At 46.8% G+C, this 24,726-nt stretch overlaps 1 protein-coding gene across 11 annotated transcripts in view; it reads right to left on the bottom strand.

Moving 5' to 3' along the window:
- The window catches only part of ARHGEF9 (Cdc42 guanine nucleotide exchange factor 9), a 199,060-nt gene that overhangs the window by 62,390 nt on the left and 111,944 nt on the right, over positions 1–24,726 (bottom strand). For all 11 annotated transcript variants that reach the window (XM_036016997.1, XM_028522796.2, XM_028522798.2 and 8 more), the window contains exon 2: positions 11,877–12,056. In XM_036016997.1, the coding sequence (XP_035872890.1) occupies positions 11,877–12,002 (126 nt within the window). In that variant the 5' untranslated portion in view covers positions 12,003–12,056. The remainder of the gene's footprint in view (positions 1–11,876; positions 12,057–24,726) is intronic.

Genomic DNA, 24,726 nt, shown 5'->3' with positions numbered 1-24,726 from the left:
GGACAACTCAATGCTGGACCGACTAATATCAACCACATGCTACAGCAACAATGCCACCCTCTGGCTGCTACCTGGTGACACTGCACTCTACTTAGCTGGGTTGGACATTCCTCTAACATGCATAGTTGGAAGGGTCTTCAGTCATTCCATGTTCTCAGCCTATCCTAATGCACAGGGGAAGGTGAACTTACAGGATGTGGCCTCCATTCAAGTTTATCTGACTATATGGCAATTTCAGAGCTACTGCTGGCCTCAAATGTGCCTTTAAGAGTAAGCTATGATTACCTAATATGTACCTGAATGTGGGGATAAGTCCATTCGTTCCATGGCCCCCCGCGTCCAAGCCCCACTGAGTAGCAATGTCAATAACCTCACTACCTTAATAAGATTATAAGAATAACTAAAAATCTGGACCAATGAGTAGGATTTACAGGTCTATTATTATCATCTCTTTCCCTCAATCCATCTCACAAAGAGCATTTTCAAATTCCTCTTTGTGCTCCGATGTATAGCACAGCATTCCACCATTTATTTGCTCGTAAATGAGGGCTGACTGCTGATGTGCAGCCCCAGCAACATTATTATACCTGTTGGTATAAGCTAGTGCAGACAAGAAAGTGCACTGTCCAATTACATATTTATCAGCCTCACTCGTTGCAACACCATTATTAGTTTGGAGAGCCGGTCCGTATGAAAGGAGAGGCTTAATGAACACTTGGCATCCCCAGGACTCCATGTAGCTCACGTCGTCATGAAAGTGGCTGAGTGGGGGCGGGCGTGAACCGAGGCCGTCAGTGCCCAAACGGCCTCCGTCTAGCCATATACATGTAGAAGCTGCAAGAGGCTAATGCAGAGGACAGGATAAAGGCGCAGAGGCCTGGACAACAAGAGGGGCTCAGCAGACCTCGTGTCAGGCTTCAGCTTCCGAAGGGCTGTAGACAGAGTAGAAGGCCAGTGTATTCCTGGGAGACAGGGGGGATAAGGACACTACTTATACTCCTAATACTGAAAGTTTGCTGTTTGCATCATCAATATTATTAGTCAGACCAATTATCAGCACTTTCCTTGCATATTTCTGTTTAGTTCTCACAACAACTTAAAGAGGTTAGGTACTATAATCTCACCGAATGACATATGAGGTCACTGGAAGTACAAGTGACATGCCCATGGCTCTATTCCCAGTAAATGGGAAGGCTGTCGTGCTAATGCAGAAAGACTATCAGCAGCTAATGCCCTTAGCCATGTGCACCACTCCCGTGAGCAGAAGCTCCAGAAAGACGGATTTTAATTCAACGTTAGGACAAACTCTTTCAGCACTCTCCTGAGCTACAGCCTGAGCCACGGCCTCTGAAAAAGTAGGGAGGCCCCTGGTAGTGGAGTTGTACAAACAGATACTCGATGACCAGTTGGGGCGGGGGAGACCCTGGAATATTCTGGAGGGGTTTAAACATCCACAAGGAGAGTAAACTAGATGACTGCTAAAACCTCCCCAAGCCCTAAAATTCCCTAGCTGTGTGAATCAACAACCATTGCCCACAGAACATTTTAAGAAGGACCAAAAAAAAAAAAAAAAAAAACAACCCAGGTCTTTTGGCTGTATCCAATTAAACCAAGTGCAGGTGAACACAATGTCAGGCCACGATGTCCTTCCTTAAGCAAAAGCTCATGGGAAGTCGCAGAGAAAGACCCCTAGACCATTAATACAAACAACATGCTGATAATATACCGATGCTGAAGGCTTCTCTTTTATGATCCATGAGGGGGGGGAATAAAAGGTTCACAAGATATATTCTTAGTACAAGTGAGATTACAGGGAAGGTATTTATGCTTTTTTAAAAAAACTCCTATTTCCGAGCATCTTCAAAAACAGCAAGAACTCCTAGTAGGCACTGTGGTGTCATGGAAACAACACTGAGCTAACAACCACAGGGCTAAATTAGAGATTTGGTTCTGCTCTGCAATTCTAACTTGCTACAGAACCCTAGATAGGTCATCCCATCTGGGGGCCTCAGCACCATCAGCCCGTATCTGCGGTAGGGATGAGAAGGGCTAGCGATGAGAGGCTCTCGTGAGATAGAACATGTCGAGGTTTCAACAAACTCCCTAAGCAATGGAAAGAGTTATCGTAACAAAACAGGTTTCTGCATTATGATATCTGTTTAGCTAATAAAAATAATGAAAGAATGGGATTCCAGCCTGGGGAAATACTTCTTTAAATTGAGCTTTCTAGAACTATGGAGGGTCTGGTGATGAAAAGCCAGTGGTCCGTCGAAACAGTGAGGCCCAGAATAGGAAGGGTCCCTCCTTGACATCCGCCAGGTACTCAGCAGCAGGGCTGGCCCTTCAGTCCAAGCCTGTGACTTCCCAGATCAATGATTCTGCTACATCCACTGTGCTCTTCCTGTGTGATAATACGACAGATGTTTCACTCCCCCACCCCCAGGAGCCCCATCATTCCCTATCCCTCCACAGAGAATGCCATCTGCTCAACACACACAAATTGATCTTTGATATGCCTGCATGGCGCATTTCCAATAGAGAAGGGTCACTGGACCTCAAAAGGCTCGCATCAGCCCTGCCCAGCTCCCCATTCCCGCCCTCTCCTGCCCTCTTAGCATCATCCACCTACCCCTTGGCACCTCTAAGGCAAAAGACTCAGGAAAAGTCAGCTTGTGACTAAGGTCTCGCTGAATCTGAGTTCTAATCCTGGCCAAGGAAAGAGGAAGAGAGTTAGGGCCACTAAGGACTGACACACTCAACTGATCAGGGCAGCCCACCGTGCTCAGGGAGTACCATCCTCCCTGGTGGGGTCTGGCTTCCTGCTTAAGGCCCTGGCCTACTTTTTCTTTACGCTTAGCCTCTGGTAGAAGACAAAATGTTTCTGAAAGACAAAGGTACCTACATGTGTTTAGACCGGGAGCTATTAGGCTCCCTGGCTGGCTGGGTCACTAACAGGAATAGTGCACATGAGGCCTCGAACCTCAAATCCTTTGCCCTGTGGCTCATATCCCAGAGCTAAGCAACCAGCCTTCACGTCCTCCAGAAATGACTACCCTGGGCTGACTTGAAAGATCAAGTCCATTCTGTAACCAGAGGTAAAGCAGGAAATGTCAATTCTCTCATTCAATGCCAATGCATCCCAAATCAAGGTTCTTCAGCGGGGACTCGCTTCTGAACACCAAAAAGGAGACCCAGAGGCTGCTGAGTATAGTTTCTCTGGTGACCGTCTAACAAGCAGAACAAGGTACCTATAAGGAGGACTCTCAAGATGCCAGATCCTCTCAGTCCATTCTGCCTAGCTGAAGGAGGTAGCTGTTGCTAAGGGCTGAAGAGCTGTGTTTGTTCAGAGCTCAGTAAATACTGGCAAGGAGATATTAATAGCACTACTAAGAAGAAGCCATGAGGAGAAAAATATGAGAGGTTTATTGATATAATAATATCAATACTGATGGCCAAAGAAACACACACACACACACACACACACACACACAATTGTCATGATTTCCCAAAATTTTGTACTTCCCAAGGAGCCTCAGAAACAGACCTCATCTCCAAACACTCCATCCATCATTACGGTCTTTCCCTCCTCGAGTCATCAAGCCTCCAAGGCAGTGTAGCCATGATACTAGGGAAGCTCACGCTGATCCCTAATTGAACCCAGGGATTGGCTACACTGAGAAATACAGGCTTGAGGCCCCAGGTCATAGTCTTCAACTCAGGAAGCCAACCAAGTCACTGGCTCCTGCTGTGGACTAACAGCAGGGCCTTGGAAGGGAAACTCTACTACCAAGAGAACAATTCAGTGTCTTCCACTGGTGCCACCTCTGAAATATCATGTTCCTAGCGCAAAAGGCAATGTGTTTTAAGAAAATGGCTTAGACGACATACAGTACAAGGGCCAGAAGCTTTAGTAAGAAAGTAGTTCAGGTGTTGCTGACAGATGCCGACCAGGTTCTCAGAAGTCCAGGGAGATTTAGTCACAGCCCTGCCTGGAGGGTGGCGGATAAACTACATGACCCTCGACGTTGCTTTCAGCTTAGGGATTCTAAGAGAGACCTACAGGATCACCTACTTGAATATGGACAGCATCCTGGGTAAGGCAACAGCCATATTTAAGGTTCTCTCTGAGCTGGACATTGTTCCATATTAAAAGAAAAAACAATCCCCTCCAATTAGCCAAAACATGTACTGGGTAATGTCATCCAAAGCTGCATAGTGAGAAGCCATTAAGATGTGTCATGTGAATGCAAATGAGTGCTAATGCCATTTGAAATGCTGGTGTAGAGGACAAAAATCTCTGTAATCCATGGAGAAAAGCCCTCCCTGCTAATGCCAGCCTCAACTGACAGATACTGTAATGAGTCACCTCTACAGTCACAGACAAGACCTTCTACATAAATGGTTAAGGCTAGAAGCCGTGTCTCCTTGAACCTTTAGTGGAAAAACAAGAGCTGGCATATCTGAACTCATCCCAAGAAAGCAAAATACTGTTGCCATTAGCTTGGAATGGGAGGTAGGTCCTCAAGCGTTAACAGTCCTGTTAGCAGCCCACGCGTACCCTTTCCTGATTGTTCAATAGCCCAGAAAGCCCAGGATTAAGATGCGGGGGGTAACATCAATCACTAAGCGTCTTAGATTAGGATGCACAAAACAGCCGTCCCCTCCACTGAAACAGTCCTTAGCTAACATGACTGACAGCACCAACTTCTCCGGAATTCTGGAATCTAATCCAAACCGTACAGCGACCAGGGGGCTGCCTGATGCAGAACAGGGAGGCTAACATTTGCTAAGAGAATGTTGAAGCACTTTCATGCATTTGCCAACCATTCTGTATTCCCCAGCAGCTGAAGACAAGAGTGGCCCACATTCCTCATGCAGCTTGCTGGCACCAGGGGGCTAATGACCTTGTTCTTAAAATACAGCGGCTGTGTGTTTCGAGCCATTTGGCCCTAAAGGATAAGCAGAGAGGCTCACCTTTGCTTTGTACCCCTACTCTGTCAGGCTGAAGTGGCTTTTGAGGCCGTGACGGCCTCTACTGAAAGATTTAAGGACATACATATCCCATGTCCAACAAGGGTAAGGGAGGATAGAAGGGGCAAGCAGCAAACAGATCCAATATCACAGGAGGGGAGAGACTGAGGAAGACATTTCTTGAAAGAATAATGATTCCAAAAGGCTGCGTGCATACCGAAGAAGCTGAAGTGCAACACGCATGCCCTGGACCAGAGGCACACTCAGAAAAAGCCTGAGAGCAGTGTATGTTTGCGCTTCTGGAGGATCTGTGGCTTCCATATGAGCAGAAGAGTAGGAGAAGGCTAAGGCAGAGTTGTGAGCAGCCTGGAGTAGGGTAGGGTGAGGGAGTGCCCTGGCTCAGAGCCAAGCTATGGAGACTGGAAGAATAGTTTTTCTTCTTCTTCTTGGTTACAGGTATTTAAAGAAATCTTTAAGTCCCTGGCTGGGCAATGAGACGTCAGTGATCTGCCCTGGCTGGTGTGGCTCAGTGGACTGAGCGCTGTCAGACTGTGAACCGAAGGGTTGCAGGTTCGATTCCCAGCCAGGGCACATGCCTGGGTTGCATGCAAGCCTTCAGTGGTCATAGATGACAAGGAATACAGTCTTGCCAAAAATAGAACAGTCACTAAGCAAATGGACAACTTCAGCCCTCAACAGCCAATGACAGCAAACCCTGGAAGGGGAGAGAAATCTAATTTCCAGAGTTACCACAGTCTAATATTCAAAATGCCCAGTTTTGGAGAAAAAAAACTACAAGGCACATAAAAATACAAAAATATTATGGCCCATTCATAAAATAAAGAAATAAATGGACAGAAACCATAACAGAGGAAGTACAGACATTATACCTAAAATCAACTGTCTTAAGAAATATTCATGGGTCTGGGTGCAAGCAAGTCCTGGCTTTGTCACTATTCTTTACATAAGGAAGGAAGTCATTTTCACTGTTTGGGCCTGTATTTCCCCAGGATTTATACAATGAGGAAGTCAGGATAATCGGTGGTCACGAGTTGGGACCTGGGGAGATAGTTTAGCTCCTAAAGATGTTTTGTATTGTCCATCACAGTGTTTTCTTTTAAAACATGTGAAGTACTTGTGCACATTTTAAAAACATGTCCTTTTCACATAAACTTCCATTCCCGGCTTTTCTTGCAAATAATGGAAGATCTCAATCCACTGGACTTCCCTCCTTCCTATACCCAACCTCAGGGATGAGAACCATCCAAATCATTTACTTCCTTTCAATGGGGCACAGATTTCCCAGTTAGACATAGGCCCCCACTTACACCAGTGTCAGACTGCTTTACTGTTGTCAGTTACCTGCCTGGCCCCTGTGAACATCTAATTAGGTCATTACTGGCCAAAACGGGTCTTTCCAAGCCTACATCCACTGTGAGTCTAGGGTTTCATGCAGGTGAAAAGCATTCCACAAGTGCAGCCAAGAAGAGATACTATATAATTAAATGCCAAGTAACACTTTGGAACATTGGGCTTCCCTACGAACAGGAGAGATTTATTCTCTGTGACATTTGATCTGTACAATTGCAAGGAATGACGGTAATGACCTGATGAGCTCATCCTTTCATCCCCCCTGCTTCCAGGCAGGCCAGAAACCAGGGAAATCTAGAATTTGATGAAACAGAGAATATATGTGCTCATGAAAGTGGAGCGGGCTCTTTACTTTCTGACCAAACCCATGCCTTGTCACGCGGGCCTTGTCTACCACCAACCATAACGAGATCGGCAGCAAGCGCTCTGCAGGCCACAGCCCAAAGTCAGAACAAAGGCCCCTTTTGACATAGTCACAAAGGAAAAGTGTCTGAATAATTTGGAGTTAGGGCCAGGCATTCGAAGACAGGCCCCACCATAGGAGTGAGATTTGCTCCTTAGACACACAATCATATCCCAGCAGTCTGCCCTCAGCTTCCAGGGTGGGAAACCAGCCCGGGAAAGCAGCTGAAGATGTCAACAGCTAGATAAAGGGACTGATGTTCAGTAAGCTATAATTCACCTCACGTGACCAACTGCTGGGAGGGTACACCAACTCCCACGTTGCCCTTGTGAAGCAATGTCCCCAGTATAGAAGGGAGAACACATACAAACACATGTGTACACATACAGAATGAAACTCTGAACCACAGGGAAGGCGAATATTTGACTGGGTGGAAGACACATGTACCCAGCGATTTCTTGTACAATAGCCAAAATGGGATCACACTTCCCATTTAGAGGTATTCGGCATATCCCAGGTTACAGAGAATTTTCCCCACACTCATCCATCCCCATTTTACAAGGAGGAAAACTGACCTTCAGAAATGCACAGGAAGCTGCTCACGCTGCACGTCTAATAGCAGCACTGAGACAAGAATCTGAGTTTTCTCAGACTCTACATTGTGTTTAATCTGATTAACATCAGGTAGGGCTAGCTTGCACAGTAGCTCACTAAGCACTGTTGATTATTGTCCTAAGGCTGAGATGTTCACACAGCAATGAGACTTCCAGGTAGGGCATGAAGATGCTTTGGTAGAGCAGTGTCTAATTTTGTGTAATGCTCTACAAAGGTGTCCAGTTGGTAAGGACTTAGGGGGAAAATCTTTTCTCTTCTACCATACTTTGATGTCCTATGCCAAAGAGCCGAGCGATGCTGTTCTCCGGGAGCTACTGAATCTCAGTTCAGGGTCAGTCTGCATAAAGCAAGCAAACATCCTGTACCATGTATAGCAACCCATGAAATTCCCCATCTGCCTACCAACTACACCAGCACTAATGGAGATTCAATAGTTCACTGTGACTTCTATTTCCTACCTAGCTATGTCAAAGCTTGACTAGATTCTAGAGAATGCTTTAGAAATAAGGGATAAAAAGAAAACACCATGATCATACACTAAATGTTTGGAAGAGCCAAGACTAGAACTCAGGACACTCATTTCCTAACACAGTTAGCACTGTTTCAACAACACCATTCTACCCTCAACTGAAATCAATGTAGAGCAGCAATTTTCAACCGGTGTGCCGGCAAGAATTTTTAAAACATGAAGTAATGGATTATTTAGTCAGAAACTGACCTCTTTTCCCTTAGATTGTCAAATAAAAAATAACAACAGCCAACACAACATTAGCCATCTGGTGGGAATGAATAAATATTATACTTATTTTTTGTTAGATCTGAAAAAAAATATATCATATTTTTGGCGAGCCACAGAATTTTAGCAATTAGTTTCTATGTGCCATGAGATGAAGAAGGTTGAAAATCGCTGATGTGGAGGAATGGCGACAGTAATTTTATTTTAAAAGATTTGCTAGAAAAGAGCTTCCATAGCCTCCATCATTTAATCCGTTGGGTATCACCCAATCTTACTAGAAACGTAAATCTCCACATGAATGCCCATTCATGAGCATTGGCAGGTCTACCCTTGGAGCCAATGTTCACATAATTCATGCAACTGCAGCTTACCCCATTTCCTTTTACTGGTGACATCATAACAGCTTGTCCCTGGGTTCCATGGTACTTCCCTTTAGAAATCTGAAGACCATTAGACTATTATGAAAACAAACAAACACTTTTATAATAAGCAAATTCTCATTCTGAATGCAATCTGAGGCAACATGGCATGCTTACTTTGTCATGGAATAAACATTGGTATAGGAGACAGAATATCCGAGCTCTAAGTTATGATGTAGGCTCTTCCATCAATGACCCTGATTTAGTATTACGGTCCTTAGTCCAGATTTACGCTATCTTAGGCACATGTGACTGCCAAACACCTAAAATGTGACTAGTGTGAATTGAGATGTGCTGTAAGTATGGAATACGCACCAGATTTCAAAGACTTAGTGACATAAGTCTATAAGTCGTATAAAATTAATAATTTTATAGTGATGACATATGATATCACATATCTTATGATAACATTTTGGATATATTGAATTAAGTAAATGATATGAAAATTTCACTTCTATCTTTCTTTACTTTTCTTAGTGTGGCTGGTAGAAAATTTTTAATTATATACATGCCTTGCATTTGTGTCTCAAAATATATTCTTTTTGGGCTTGGCTGGTGTAGGTCAGTGTATTGAGTGTTGGCCTGTGAACCAAATGATTGCTGGTTCAATTTCTGGTCTGGTGTATGCCTGGGTTGCAGGCCAGGTCTCTGGTGGGGAGGTATGTGAAAGGCAACCACATACTGATGTTCCTCTCCCTCTCTTTCTCCTTATCTTCCCCTCTCTCCAAAAGTAAATAAATAGCCCTGGCTGGTGTGGCTCAGTGGACTGAGTGCCGGCCTACAAATCAAAGGGCTGTGGGTTTGATTCCCAGTCAGGGCACATGCCTGGGTTGTGGGCCACGTCCCCAGCTGAGGGTGTGCAACAGGCAACCACACATTGATGTTTCTCTTCCTCTCTTTCTCCCTCCCTCCCCCCTCTCTAAAAATAAATAAAATCTTTTTAAAAAATAAATAAAATCTTTTTTAAAAAACACAATATATTCCTATCGGGCTGTGCTTGTCTAGAGCAATGGTTCCAAATAGCAGAGATTCTTTGTTTTTTTAAGGTAATTGAGTGATTAATTTCATTGTACAGCTGACAACCAATAGGCTAGACTCTATATCATGCATGCCTGGGCCAGCCAGTGGTCTTCTTAAACGTCAGCATCAGCCCACCCAAGTGGCTGCTACAGCTGTGCTTGGAGGAACACGTCCCCCTGGCCTTGGCCGTAGGAACGTCAATGCCAGCTCATTTTTATTCTAAAGCCTGCTCTGTCATTTGCCTCCCCAAGCCACTCTGCCTTGCTCAATCATTTGGTCCCATCCCTTGATTTACTGCTTATTATAAAAATGACATTGCACTGAAAGTGAAATACATTTGGATTTGGGTGACATTGTCACTGGGTGCAGTTTAATCCTTCTTCTAAAGAGAGGAGACTGTCAGTCCAAGACACTCAGGCTGTCCGTGTAGAAGGCCTCATGCTAGTTCCAAAGGCCTACAGTTATTGATGTGCTCTTTCTGACTACCCCTGGGACCAATTCATCAACCAGCAAAGCTGAGCTGGGAAGCAGATGGCATTTGGAGACTCTGATGAAAGATGCCACATACAGAGAGGAAAAAAGGACTGGATAGTTCATTAGGAGAGTCTCAGGACAGAGGGGATAAGAGGTCACTTTGTCCACCTCTCTGCTTCCTCACCTAAATCACTGCAATCAGTTAACAGCGCTCCCTGGGTTTGCACCCTCCGAGGAAGGAGCCCTCTTTCAGCCGATATGGCCAGCCTTGATTATAGGCCTTTTTGGATCTAATAAGGTGGTGCTGGTGGTGATAACAATGAGGGTAATGATGATAATAAAGCGAATTAGCATTTGGCAAATACTCACTATGTACCAAGCACTGTGCTAGACACTACTCACATATGTGACTTCATTTAATGCAGGGGCGTCCATCCTGTGGTCTGTGGCCACATGCAGCCCAGGATGGCTGTGAATGCGGCCCGACACAAAATTGTAAATGTACTGAAAACCTTTTTTTGTTGCTCATCAGTTTTTGTTAGTGTTTGTGTATTTAATATATGGCCCAAGACAACTCTTCTTCTTCCAGTGTGGCCCAGAGACACCCAAAGGTTGGACACCCCTCATTGGAAAAAGTCTGCAATTCCTATTGGTCCGATGAGGACATTAAGGCTCAGACAAGTGAAAAGTCTCACCGAAAGCCATAGAGGCAGGAGGGAATAAAACGGAGACTGCATCACAGCTGTCTAATTCCAAATGCCCTGCTCCCTCCCTCACGTCACACTGCCATCATTCTCACTGAGGCCCTTCATCCTCCAGGGGCCAAAGGCCAAAGCCGAGGCGATCTTTGATGTGGGTGAAGACTTCAGTCTTATTTTAGAGCAGAAACTAACAAAAGCTAATGGGCCGTGGTGCACTTGGACTGCCACAAGGCTTTTTTTTTTTTTAATATGCATTATCTCATGAACTGTGACATCCCTTGGAATGAAAGAATCGCCAAAACCGTTCTGCGGATGGGGGAAATCAGAGTTCACAATTGCCAAAGAGCTGATTCTAGCTCTTCATTCTAAGGATGGCCAAAAAGCTGGACATTGGGCCAATGCTCTTCCTTCATAGCATTTTACTAATTGGTGACCCAGAAGAAGCAGAAATGGCTAGGGAGGGCCCTCCCAATAGCCCCTTCTGGGAAGGGCCAGGTTCTTCACGGTATAAGGCAAAATGGGCCAAGGCTTCGTAAGCCCTATTAGGCCGGTTGCTTCCCACCCACGGTACACCTTAGATCCCAGCCGCTTGAGTCTCTTGCAAAAGGTATGATTTCCAATCAGTAAACCGTAGCCTGTGAGAGGGCAGGGAGCCGACACTCTTACATTAGTGGCTGGAGACAATCCTGAGACAACACACAGGGGTGTTCACCCTTCCCTAAAGGAGAAAAAGGAAGATCAGAGGAGTGAGGACGGGAGAGACCTAGAAAAAGAAAGAATAAAAAAGAGGAGGTGAGGACAAGAAAGAAAGCAGAAAGTAAGAGCAATAAGAAAGATAACATCCACAGCAATACAGAGTTAAAAGGGTCTTCGAAAACCACCAAGGACAAAAGGGAAATGATTTGTATAAAGTCACAGCAGGCAGGAGGCAGGAGGCAGGAGGTGGGGATTGTTACAATACACAAGACAGAAAGGAAAAGTCTCAAAATTCAGAGGGAAAACAAATGAAAGGGAGTCCAGGTCTTGGGTAGGAGACCAAAAGTATGGAGTAAAATGGGAGAGGAGCCACCAGGAGACAAATGAGCAGGAGGGCAGGGGCTGGCGAGGGGAAAGCCAAGGGCAGGCAGCCAAGGACACAGGGAAGGAGAGTGAAGGCTGACACTCACCCTCACAAAGCTGGCAGGAAACCATCCCTCCTCATCGTCGATCTGGCCCCACCACCAATCCTTGTTGGAAGCATCCAAGACTTTGATGACGTCGCCAGCCTTAAATGCCAACTCCCGGTTGGCCATGGTGACGTGATCCCATACTGCCTCAGCACTAACGATGGAATCTCCAGTGATCAGCTTAGGAGACAAAATGAGAACGTTTTCAGTCCACACACTGGGCTACCTGACTTGCCCCCTCCCCCCCCCACAGACCTCTACTACTTTATGGAAAAAGTCAACATACTAGTGGGGAAGGATGGGGGTGAGAGAGATGCCACAGAAAGCGCAATAGCCACTGGACCACAAGGCAAACGATACAGTCAATTCTACATTAGCCAGCGAGTGTGATGACCCAGAATGTGAATATGAACTACACAGGATTCATGCTTTAGGCCTATTCATGGCCACCTCTCCCATTGAAGGAAAAAAGCACCAGTCCATCTGTCGTGTCAAGGCAGCTGAAGGTCTGGAATGGGTAGAGAAGCTGAAACCAATGGCTGAAATGAGGCTTGAGCGTATTTGCTCTAAATTCTCTGTGCTCCTCTCCCTTTCCTCCTCTTCATTGCCACTGACCCAGTCAGAGTTGGTGGTACATTTTTAACACCACTGTACCCCGCCCCCAGGGGTTACAGACCATGGCATTCCTCACACACAATGGACCCCAGTCCTGCAGCCTCCTGTTCTCACCCACACATGATGCCATCCGGAGAGGTCATGGGTAGGAAAGAATACGGCTTTCTGTGATGCCTGGCTCCCAAGAAACTCAGCCTTGGCACAGATTCACCCAGTGATTTGTACAACCGCCCCATGAGATACATAGGGAGGTGTGGGCTGATTTCTGCATTTGATACATGGCAAAGCTGAGCCACAGGGAAGTTACAGGGTGAGCGCAGGGTCACCAGGTAAGGCTGTGGTTCTGCTTAGGCACTAACCCTGGTCATTGAACTTTGTGGCCACCAGGACTGGGTTCCACATAGCAGCAGACAGACATCAATCTCTCTGCCACGTGCACACACACACACACGTTCATGTTCACGATACTCTCTAAGCACAGTGATGACGATGGCGTAGGGAAATAATCTGCCTCTTTCTGGCTACCATCCTGACCGCTGTATTATTTGTTCTCTCTTTTCCCCAACTGGTTCCTGCCAGTATGGGCCATGAGTGTTCCTGGCATTTGCAGAAACAGATTCCAAAACAGAGAACATATGGCCTGTCAGGCGAAGGACTCGAGTACTCTCTCCCCAGAACTGAATTGCTGAATGTGTCCTCCAGAAGTCAGCATCTCCATCAGTGTGCTTTGAGGAAGGGCCGATTCCCCGAGGCTGCACAAGACCCACAACAAAACAGGTGACAGACGACAGAGACAGGATATGGAACGTACGTCCTCTCACACAGGTCTCCTTTCCAACGTACCAGGCCAGGGGATAACTGTAAGGTTATAAAGTTCACTCATAACACACCACACATCGGTCAGGCCCTGCTTGGTGCATCCCTTATTGCTCAGGGTTCTAGCCATTGTGCCTTCCAGAGAAGGTAAGGCATAGGGGCAGTTCCTTGGCATGGATGTACAAGACATTTCCAGTAGGACCTTTTAGAACACCACCTTTCAAGTATCTCATGCTTCACTGTTTACGACGTGCTTTCCCGCGTCCTGCATCTCTTGATCCGAACTCAATGAGCTGGGCCTCACTGTTACCCATACTTACAGATGAGGAAAGAGGTTCACAAAGGTGGCCTGGTCCATGGACCAATCACACAAGTAATAGATTACGGAGACGCATAACCCATCACACTGGACTACCGATCAGTTATACTGAATTCACAGGACTCCACCCATGCTTTCATAAATGATACAACTCCTATTCTTAAAGAATCCAAGCAAAGAGGGTTGAACAGCCACCTTGAAGGATACTCCTGCCTACAAGGAGAATGATGTTTCTGTTGAACTGGTTTCTTCCAATTACACTAACAGTCCATTTCTTCTTGGTCTTGCCTCAGTGGAGAACTGTTGGTCACTGGCCTCGATAAAACAAATCTTCACAGAGAAGTCTCCCCTCTCTTGCCCAAGGGGGGTCCCAACGGAGTGTTGCTAGAACCCAGTAAGCACATACAACACCAACTCGGAGTACCATGAGGGCTTGTGGTTTAAAGCTATATCCTTGGCTTTTATCAAGGCTCAAGAGTATGTATTGGCATCGATTACCAAGCCCCGGGCTCAGGGCACTCGCTATCTGTGATGCTGTTTGAGGACCCCTAGCCCACAGGTCTGGCTGATTGCACTGCCTGCACTTTCTACAATAGAACTTTCTTTTTTTTTTTTTTAAAGATTTTATTTATTCATTTTTCAGAGAGGGAAGGGAGGGAGATAGAGAGAGAGAAACATCAATGTGCGGTTGCTGGGGGTCATGGCCTACAACCCAGGCATGCGCCCTGACTGGGAATCGAACCTGCGACACTTTGGTTCGCAGCCCGCGCTCAATCCACTGAGCTACGCCAGCCAGGGCTAGAACTTTCTTTTTAGGGACCCCATGCTTGGTTCCTCCCAGGTGTGCTTTCTCTACCTTCTCTATCTACAGTGTTCTGCTGGGGTGAAAAAAGGTCCAGGAAGCTGGCCATCTGGTGACTGTAGGCAAGTCCCATCTGCTATGGTCTATCTGGTTTATAAAGTGAGGGCTGAAGTCCGATGATGTTTGGAGTGCTGTCCAGCCCTGACTGTCACTGATTCCAAGCAGGCCTTGACAACAGGCTTGCCAGTTGGTTTGTGGCCACTGGGTACTGGCGTGGCCTTGTCCAGGGCACAGCTGGGCTCTCTGGTCTAAGGGCCCAGAGAGGTCAGCGGGACTAAGCGGGTGTAAGAGGGAGGCCACTGGTCTCTAGTCACAAATACAAGCAGGAGTTATGTAATGCTCCACCCCCATTCCTCTGAGTTCTTTTATTTTACCTTTTTCATTGAATTTTGGGGGGTGATATTCGTTCACAAAATCATATAGGTTTCAAGTGTAAAACTCAACAAAATATCATCTGTCTTCTGAGTACTTTTAAAAGTAAACTAGCTTTGATCGGCGTGGCTCAGTTGGTTGGGTGCCATCCTGCAAAGCAAAAAGGTGGCAGGTTCGATCCCCAGTCACAGCATGTGTCTGAGTTGTAGGCCCGGTCCCCAGTTGGAAGCATGCAAGAGGCAACCAATCACCGCTTCTCTCGCACCTCCATGTTTGTCTCCCTCTCCTTCTCTCTCCCTTCCCCTCTGTCTGAAAATAAATAAATGAAATCTAAAAACACAGTAAACTACATTGGGGCTGGAAATTGGTTTCAAATCTCCCTTTTGGGAACAGGATTGATCTTGAACTTGCTACAAGTTTTTCACAAATATGTACTTCTCTCTGCTCATCCATTTATCATCCCACACTCCATCAGTGAGCTCCCACTGGGTGTAGGGATGTGCTCACTGTGATTCAGCCAGAGTCCTTACCTGGTGATCAAAGGCCCTTCGAGTACCAACAGTGAATGCCCTTCCAGCAGTATGCAAAGGTGGTTGAGGGCGAGCAAACCTCGCTTCAGTTCTGGGCTCTGCTACGTTAGAAACCGGCCGTGACAAAGGGAGGTGAGGAACAGAGAAGAAGCCAGAGAAACAAACCAAAATGAAACCGTTGGCACATAATTAGGATACAAAAAAGGACAGTACCTGCCTCACAGGCAGAGGTACAGGCGGGGTGAACTGAGTGCTGGGTGGCTGGTGCCTGCTACAGTGTCTGCTATATATGCTTGCCTAGGGCAAGACTTTCGTTTGGTGTAAGGAAGAACAGGTGGCCACCGGGATCTAAAACAGTGTTGAAGGGGCACGGAAGACAGGCTTTCAAGAATGAGTAGTATTGTGACAGACAGAGAAGGGAACAGGAAGGGCATGTGAGGCGGAGGAATGAGATTAAATCAAGTCTCAGAGGTGAGGACTATGCGGGATTTGATGGCCAATGGACTGAAGTTTGGGAAGGGCTGGGGAACGGCAGTTGGGGCATGGAAGAACGTCAGAAAATGAGGGCTGGAGTGTGCTTGGAGGGTCTTACATCTAATTTGAGGCAAAAGGAGGTAAAAAATAATTTGGTGTCTGTGGAAGTGGGTCTAGGAGTTCAATGCTAAATGTGACCCATAACGCATTAAAGCATGAGGTTTAAATTACGAGAAAATGCCGGTTTTTGAGAGGGGGAGAAAGACGACAAATATTCTCCTTCATGTGTTGAGTGCAGGGGGCCAGCAGGGCATGCAGGTAGATTTCAAGATCAAGAGAGGTTAGAGGAGATAGTTATACAGGGGTTAGGGAGTCAGTGGCCCAGAAGAAGTTATGGAAATCAATTAAGTTTGCCCTGGAAGAAAGTGCTTAGAAAGAAGGCTGGAAACCTAAGGAAATAGCGACAACGGGAGGTAAGGGCAAGAAGAAGATCCGGAGAAACCAAACAAAATTGAGCTGTCAGCACATGATGAGAATACCAAGGAGGGCAACCTCAGAAAAGCCAAGGACACGAGTTTCAAGCAGCAGGAGCAGATCAAATTATCAAATGCTACGGAGCTGTAAGAGTAGAAAGCCAAGAAGAGGCTATTTAGGAGTAGCTATGTCACGGGTTAAACTCTTTATTTTTAAATCTGATTTATACACCTCCCCTCACCCAAAGCCCTGATTTCCCATCTGTTCCCATTCTTTCATCCTACAAGCCCAACATAGAGCCAGGAGATACTACTGGGTTACTCCAGCAAAGTACCCAAATGGGTCTTGGCCTTGGGACAGCGCTGGTGTTACTTCGAACGAAGTAATTCCCAATCCCCAGGGCAATTCAGGTGCAGCACCAAATACAGGTTGGTTCTTGCTCAGACACATGGCGATCTGCCCTCCCACACCAAAGACCCTTTTGGTGGTGAAGAAGATGAGGAAGGAGAAGAGTCATAATTTCGTTCATAAAGGAGGAGCGAGATCCTATTCCTTTGCATTGAAATTTCTCCACACCACCCTCATTTCAAATCTTCTATCCCATTGATCCTACAAACACATACATCTGTTATCAGACCCAAGGGCCTTAACTTTTAACCTGGGGATTTGACCTCTAAGGCTGGTTTCTGCTTGACAAGGCATGAGTGTATCTAACCTGGAGTGGCCCGTGGCCCTTTCAGGGGGAAGGAAAGAAGACAGAGAAGAAGGAGCAAAGAAAGTGAAAGAGGGAGAAAGAAAGCGAAGAAGACAGAAACAGAAACATATTTGCTGAAAACAAGCAGGGCGCCAGGTTTCTTCTGTGATCTCCATCTCTGCAACTCTCCAACGTAAGCATGGACACCCCCCATTTCTACGGAGGGTAACCCGCGAGGTTAACAAAATAGTTCACAGTGGCCCACGTAGTAGGTGGTGGAGCAGATTTGAATTACAGGCGGATTTTATAGTTTTCCTTTTCCCAATCCCCCACACTGCCCGTCAAGAGGACAGAGGGCTCCCAGCTGGCTTCTCTTTCCAGGGAGACCTGTGAATGACCTAGAGCGGTAGCTCTGAACTTCCTTGAGGGTTTGTGAAAACAGATGGCTAGGCCCTTCGGTAGGTCTGTTGTAGGGCTTGACAACTGGATTTCAAATTGCTTCCCAGGTGATGCACCTATGCAGCTGGTATGCTAGGGGCCCTTCCCAGTCTATGCTTTACCCTTGCCTCTCCTCATGCCCCATTCTCCCCAGGGATCTCCATGCCACCCCACGGCTTTGGCTCCCTGCCTACCTACAAGGCTTTTCTCAGCGGTTGAAATAACTGATTTGGGGTCACGTAAGGAGCACGCTCAATGCCAGGCCTTGCCAACTTCGAAAAAAAAAATACCCCTTGCGATGACAGCCTCTACCCAGCTTTCCAGAGCCACACCACGTATCTTCCTCTTCTTGCTCTTGCCCTCTAGCTGAACAGTACCACCCCCCATGCTTATTTAATTAGCCTGGGTGGCTGCCAGAAATATGAGAGCTTTAATGGCAAAAAGCAGAAGGTGGAAAGGTTACAGAGGAAAAAAATGCATTCTGAAGTACAGCAAATGTGCCAGTTGCCATGAGAAGCTCTGCAGAACAAAGAGGAACATGAGGGGGTTTTGCCTCTCTCTAGGGTTTTTTTTTTTTTTTTTCAGTTGGCGCCTGCCCCCATGCTCTCGGAAGGTACCCTCCCTCAACAGGTAGGCTTGGGCAAAAGCCAAACCCATTCCTTCGTTCCTTTTAAGCACATCTAAAATAGGCTGGGGTTTTAGGTTCTTCCCTGAATAAACCAGATGTCTTTTTAATGACATAGAGCCTTGTCAACAGACTCCATGTTGCCCACAGTGTTCAAGGACACCAATCCCCCCATTTCTGGAAAGGTGTGACCCAGGCTGTTCAAACAACTCTTAGGAGGCACCATGGTGGCCAGCAAAGACTGGTTAGGAAGAAACCCTGCAGGTAACTCACTGAATGACCTCAGACAGGTCTCTTTACCTGTCTTGGTTTATCAGTCAAGTTGTAGACTTGAACCACACAGACGACCCCACCAGTAGCTTCCAGTTCTGGCTTTCTATTGAGGCTAACACTTCAGCTTTGCAAAGACAGGGATTTCATTATTGCGCCTTCTTTCTTCTCTCCCTCTTACGTGGTCTATAGGATGTTTTTACTGTTCTCTGCTCTGGGAAATGAGAGCTTGAAGCTGATTAAGCCCATTCTGAATCTAACTCACTGAGGCATTGCTAGTGACACATAAAAGCACAGGCCAGTCAGACTGGCTGGGAAAACTGAGGGACGGGTTTTCAACTTGAGCCCTTGACAGCACCTTTGAAAACTCAGTGGGGGCCCTGGCTGCCGTGGCTCAGTGGCTTGAGCTCCAGCCTGCAAAGCCAAGGGTCGCCGGTTCCATTCTTAATCAGGGCACATGCCTGGGTTGTGAACCAGGTCCCTAGTGTGGGGTGGGGGGCGGCATGCATGGAAGGCAGCTACACATTGATGTTTCTCTCACTTATGTTTCACTTTCTCCCTCCCTTCCCCTCAATCAATAAGTCAATGGGGACCTTTGCTCCTTTGTTTTCTCCATGTAGCTCCTCAGAAAAATCATCTTTTTCACCACATCTGCTCTCACTCACCTCCAGTGCCATACTTCTAACTGCCCGCTCCACGTTTCACTGCATGGCGTGCTGTCATCTCCAATAAAATATACGTAACACTCATCATATGCCTCCATTCCCCTTCTCCTTTTTCCCACTTCTGGTAAGTCTTCTGGACCTGCTGTTTCCTTTGTCCATGTCTCTCTCCCTCAGATAGGACCCTGTATCTTCACGTCCAATACCTCATCCTAGGCCTGGCCCTTATCACCTCAGGTTGCCTCCCCACTGGCCTGCCTGCTGCCCACATGTCCCTCTCCTCCTTGAGCTGCTCCTCAGTTACGCATTTCTCAAAACTCCTCTGCTTGTGCCATTCTCCATGCTCAAGGAGCTTCGGTAGCTCCCTGCTGTCAATGTCTCAAAGCTCTCCTTCATCCAGCCCCGCCTATGGACCCGACTTTGGTCTTGAACCTGGGAGGACCTTTCACTCTGGCCAAACTCAGTCTGTTCCAGGCAGATGCACTCCCACGTCGGTGCACCTGATACCATTGTGCCATTAGCCGTGGTTAACTGTCGGGACACTAGGGCTAGGCCACTTCTTCCTAGCTGTGTGATCTTGACCCCCGCTATGATCCTTAATTCCTTCCCTCGTGACTCGAGGTTGTATCCTCTCTCTCCTTTTGCCTCTGTCACTAATTTCTATCTAGGATAAGAAGAAAATGAGACAGCTACTTGGAGTTATTCAAGTTGTCAACTGGAGTATCATTCTCCAAACCAGAATGCCCACTTGTGAACAGTAGATCTAAAGCATCACTTAATCCAAAACGAACAGCAGCGCTTTCAACATCTATCTAAAGTCCCACAGCCTGAGCCCTAAAACCAGGCGAGCTCTGAGGCAGGTAACAGCAACAGAGTTAACGTCTTCTGTAAGATTGCAGCAGATTCTACGGGGCCAAGGAGACTGTTTACATAACATGTACCAGGTGGCCTCCCCACCAGTCTATTGTTGGTAGGATTCACGGCCAGATGGCTCCGGGGCTGGGCTGGTGTTTGTGGAAGAGTCGCACAGGTGCTCGATGGTCATCAGGGAAAAGAGAAGGGATGCCAGGTGAGACAAACCTCACTTGGAACATAAAAAAAACAAAAATCACAAGCACTGCTTTTCCTTTTCCCTGTGACTTCATAGTTCCTACTTGGCCAGTTTCAGTTTTAATCTGAGTGTCACTATGGCCCGTAATGAAATAATTTCACTTCTGAGCAGAAAAATCAATGCATTCAAGTGATGATGACTATATACATACACGCGCGCACGCACACACACACACACACACACACACACGGAAAGGAAGTACGCAAATATCTCTTTTCATGACATAATCATCCTTTTCCCAGTGTGAACGTGGGCTCTGTGAGTCACTAGGCATCGGCTCGCTTCAGTGTCCCATCGTACCACCCATTTTTCACTTGAATCAACTGAAAGATCTACCCCCGGCTTTGGCCACACCTGGAAGACATTAAATGCAGCTGGTCTGGCTTGATCTGAAAAGGTGAGTCCAGATGCGCACTGGGCTCAGCAAAAGCAAGACAGACCACCTGACCCAGGGGCCAATATGTACTCTGCTTACAAACTAACATGTGCTAGGATGTAAAGCTTGGGAAACCCGAACAAGCGTCTTAAGGTATGAAGCATCCAATACACTTTCTCGTTCACTACAGACTCACCGCAAAGGATGGCGCCTCTTTCTGCACTTCCTTCAAAGAAGTTACAAAGTGATCTCAGATATAATGGTGGCCAAGCATACCGGGGAAATTGCATGCTTGGTCTGTACCTTGGCAGTGGACCCTTCTGCTATGAAACTTCAGCCACTAGCTTAACCTAGTGGACCCAGAAGTTTCTGGGGTGAGATCCAGCTGATGCCCCAAATTGCACATAGTTAAAAGTCTGGTATATTTAAAAAGTTGAGAGGACAAGTCCTCTAGAGAAAAGTGTAGCTAAGTGAGCCAAGGGGGGCACAGACCAGACAGAAGACATGTTTCTGGACCACTAAGCACAACCCTATCCATCAGAGAAGTCTCCCACACTGGAGAAGCTCCCAGTCTGATAAACACTGGCTTGAATCTCCTCCACATCTTGGAAACAGGAGTTACTGTCAACTTGTTACGGGACCTTTTAACATCACCCAAGTGTCTCTGAATCACCGCACGAGTTTGTCATGTGAGGTCCTCACACCCCACACCCTGCTCAAAACCACCCCGGCTTTTTTTTTTCACAAGCAGCCTGAGTGATTCTGAATCATGAATCATACTGAGGCCAAGTGTCTTAAACTTGTTACTGCTGGAGTTTCAATTACAAGAATTTCACCCTGGCTGGTGTGGCTCAGTGCAGTGAGCGTCGGCCTGTGAACCAAATGTTTGCCAGTTCGATTCCCAGTCAGGGCACATGCCTGGGTTGTGGGCCAGGTCCCCAGTAGGGGGCATGTGAGAGGCAACCACACATTGATGTTTCTCTCCCTCTCTTTCTCCCTCCCTTCCCCTCTCTCTAAAAATAAACAAAGAAATTTTTTTTAAAAAAAAGAAAGTACAAGAACTTCTTCTTACTGCACTGGACCATTTAGAAGAAACCAGAGTCTCTGAAACTCTGTTTCCTGGCTTCTTCTTCTGTCAAGGTTCCAGGCAGGTGGAGGAATGACAGTAGCTAGTCAGGAGGATCTTCCCAGCCTGCCTTGAGAGGCTATCTGAACCTGTTCTGTTGCATCCCACTCCTGCCTCCACCCTGCCATTCAGGACCGAGGCTCTCAATGGCCCTAATGGAAAATTCTTGCAGCGTCTCTCTATGCAACAATTTAGGAGCAACTTTATACAGCTATGTTCAATCTACCCAAGTCAGACTCCAATATCCTCGGAGATAAACAATTAGTAAAACAAAACATAATACGACTCAGCAATCTTCTCTCCATGAATTCAGTCAGAAGCATGCTATCCCAAGCCGGAGGCTACTCTGACCTCTACCCATCTCTTGAGCCAGCTTCAGCCCTATCTCCAAAACGTTCCTAGCCTGGACCCCGTGCCCTTCTTCTCGGACTTGCTTGTTGCAGGTACTAAGATTCAGGCAATGCAGGCATACTCATGGGGGTTTCTTGCTGCCTTCATACCTTAAGAGATGGCCAGGAGAAGCTTAGGGGAGAGGCAGGGAGCTCAAAGAGCCCCAAATTCCTGAGGTGACCCCATCTTGGGCCCTACACCTAAGTTCTTCAATTTGTTCAAGTGGGTCCACTGAGACCAGCCCCGGGAGCCTTACCTTTCCCTGGACTGATACTTGAAGGCCAGCTTGACGTTTTCTGGGGAGGGGTGGGGGTGGGGCTCCACTAGGTTTACAGAAGGGTAGGAGGAGGGGGCTAAAACCACATGAAGAATCTGTCCTCCGTGCCTCCCACATACCTAGCTCTGTAGTCATCAACACCACAGCCAGAGGGTGGGTGGGTAAGGCAGACAGAAGAAGGGAAAGTCATTTTTTTTTATCCATTTGACAGATGTCGTGTTAAACTCTTGTAGGGGAAGGAGGTTCCGTAGGTGGGGGGAGGAGCAGAGAAGATGGGTTGGAACTAATAGTTCCCTAAATCATCTCTAAGTGTGGCCATCTGGTGGTGAGATTAGGAACGGCATTAAGTCGGGGGAACTGTGACCTGGTCCTAAATCAGGAGAAGAGGCAGACGAAATAAATCTGTTTGAATAAATTTAAACTACCTTGAGGTCTACTGAGCATGCCCACCTAGGACACAGGCTGGCAAAGGCCGGAGCCATGGTATGCATTTCCAAAGAGATTATAATTATCTCCTGGGGAGTCCTTACAGCCCAAAAAGGAAATCTGTATTTAATCAGAAAGCGGAAGATGGTTTCCAATGGTTTATTGATTTCTCTCTGCCTGCTGGCTCAGTGTGAGAGAAAAGACTGGCCAAGGCACTCAGCTGTGCCTCCAGCCCTGTCCTCAGTGTTTCCTGTTCAGAGGTGGGCCATGTTTCCCCTGACAGAAACACAGTCCTGGGTTCTCAACGGACATGCTAAATGGTGGATGAGGGGTGTTCGATCAGCGGCCCCTGGATCAGGCCCCAGGGGATCCAAACTGGCTGATCTGGCTTCCCTTCAGATCATGCCACTGAAAGGCTCCGACAGAAGGATGCTACATCTAAACAGAGGCTGCCAGAAGGATACAAGCAAAATCAGACCCACCCGTGGAGCCCTGGGGGACTGGCATCAGGTCTATGTCTGCAAGAAAAAAATGGTTGCGCTTGTGACAGAAGAACTTCAGGTAGGTGAGCCAGGTTTATGTAAGGGAGCGTCTGCATGTCTGGGCTATCTGGAGAAGGTGGGGGAAGAGGGGAGAAGGGACCCAGGACACTTGACTGAAGGACAAAGCATCCAGGAAGTCAGTAGGACTGGAACCTTACTCTTCTGGACTCTGACTCAGCTTCAAGAGCCTGAAAGGCAGTGTATTCTTATTCTCTGAGAAGCTCAGGATTGCAGACTACCAAAATACCTAGTCCAGTCTAACAGTTTACAGATGAGAAAACTGAGGCTCTGGTGAGGAGAAGCCCCCTGCCGTGTCAAGCTAGTGAGCAGCAGAACCAAGATCAGAAAGCAAGCCTACGAAGGGCACTTGTCAATTTCCCATTAAAAATTGCCAAATGGTTTAAAACATGAACACCTACCTATCCCAGGATCTAAAGGCTACTACTGTGGTATGTTTTAGAAAAAAATCCCCACAAAATAGAGATCATGGTGAGTTTCACAATTTAAAATATCAAGACGTCCAATATTTTCTCCCTGTACTTCACTTTGAGGGTCACTGTTTTAGACACCGTCTTGGGTGCTCCTTCTTCCCTCCACTCTCCAGAGGTCACCCCCTCAGTCCTGCAACCAGCACATGCCTCTCCCTCACCTCAGGGACTCAAACAAGTCTAACTCTGGAAATTCAGGGGTAAGGAAATCCTCAGTATGAAGGGTAAGCAGAGACACTTGAAGAATCTCCCTCACTGCCAATGTCTTTGCTAAGGAATCTCACATTCATATTCACCCTGCAATGCAAATGCTAGTGGGAAAAAAAGCAATGGGATGGGAAGAATGCGCTCCAGGCCTGGCTTGGTTACTGACTTGCAGTATAAACTGGGACAGATGTGGCTCCTCTTTGAACTAGTTGGATGAGTTATCTCAAATGGAAAGCTGGGGTCGTTTTTAACAGATGCTGTTGCCTTGCTTCTAAAAGCAGGTTTGGACAAGAGACAGAGCGGAGTAGAAAAAGACATGGAGACCTGGCTGGTGTGGCTCAGTGGATTGAGTGCCAGCCTGCAAACCAAAGGGTCGCCAATTCGATTCCCAGTCAGGGCACATGCCTGGGTTGTGGGCCAAGTCCCCAGTGGGGGGTGTGTGAGAGGCAACCACACACTGATGTTTCTCTCCCTCTCTTTCTCCCTCCCTTCCCCTCTGTCTAAAAATAAATAAATAAATAAATAAATAAATAAATAAATAAAATCCTTTTTAAAAAAGAAGATGACATGGAAACAACGAAGTCAACAGATGGGTAGGGTGAGATAAGAAAGGCTGGAAGACAAAACTTGACTATTTCAAATTTTTGCCAGAGGCACACCTCCACCCACAATAGAACTCCAGTACAAAAATGGCCTTTGGCTTCCATTGCCTTCTCCACCCAGTTCTGGCCACTGGGTTCAAGTTCTCCAAAGTAG

Source organism: Phyllostomus discolor, chromosome X, assembly GCF_004126475.2.
Source record: "Phyllostomus discolor isolate MPI-MPIP mPhyDis1 chromosome X, mPhyDis1.pri.v3, whole genome shotgun sequence".
NCBI lineage: Eukaryota > Metazoa > Chordata > Mammalia > Chiroptera > Phyllostomidae > Phyllostomus > Phyllostomus discolor.
The sequence above is the reverse complement of the archived record's forward strand: the minus strand, read 5'-3'. Positions and strand labels throughout refer to the sequence as shown.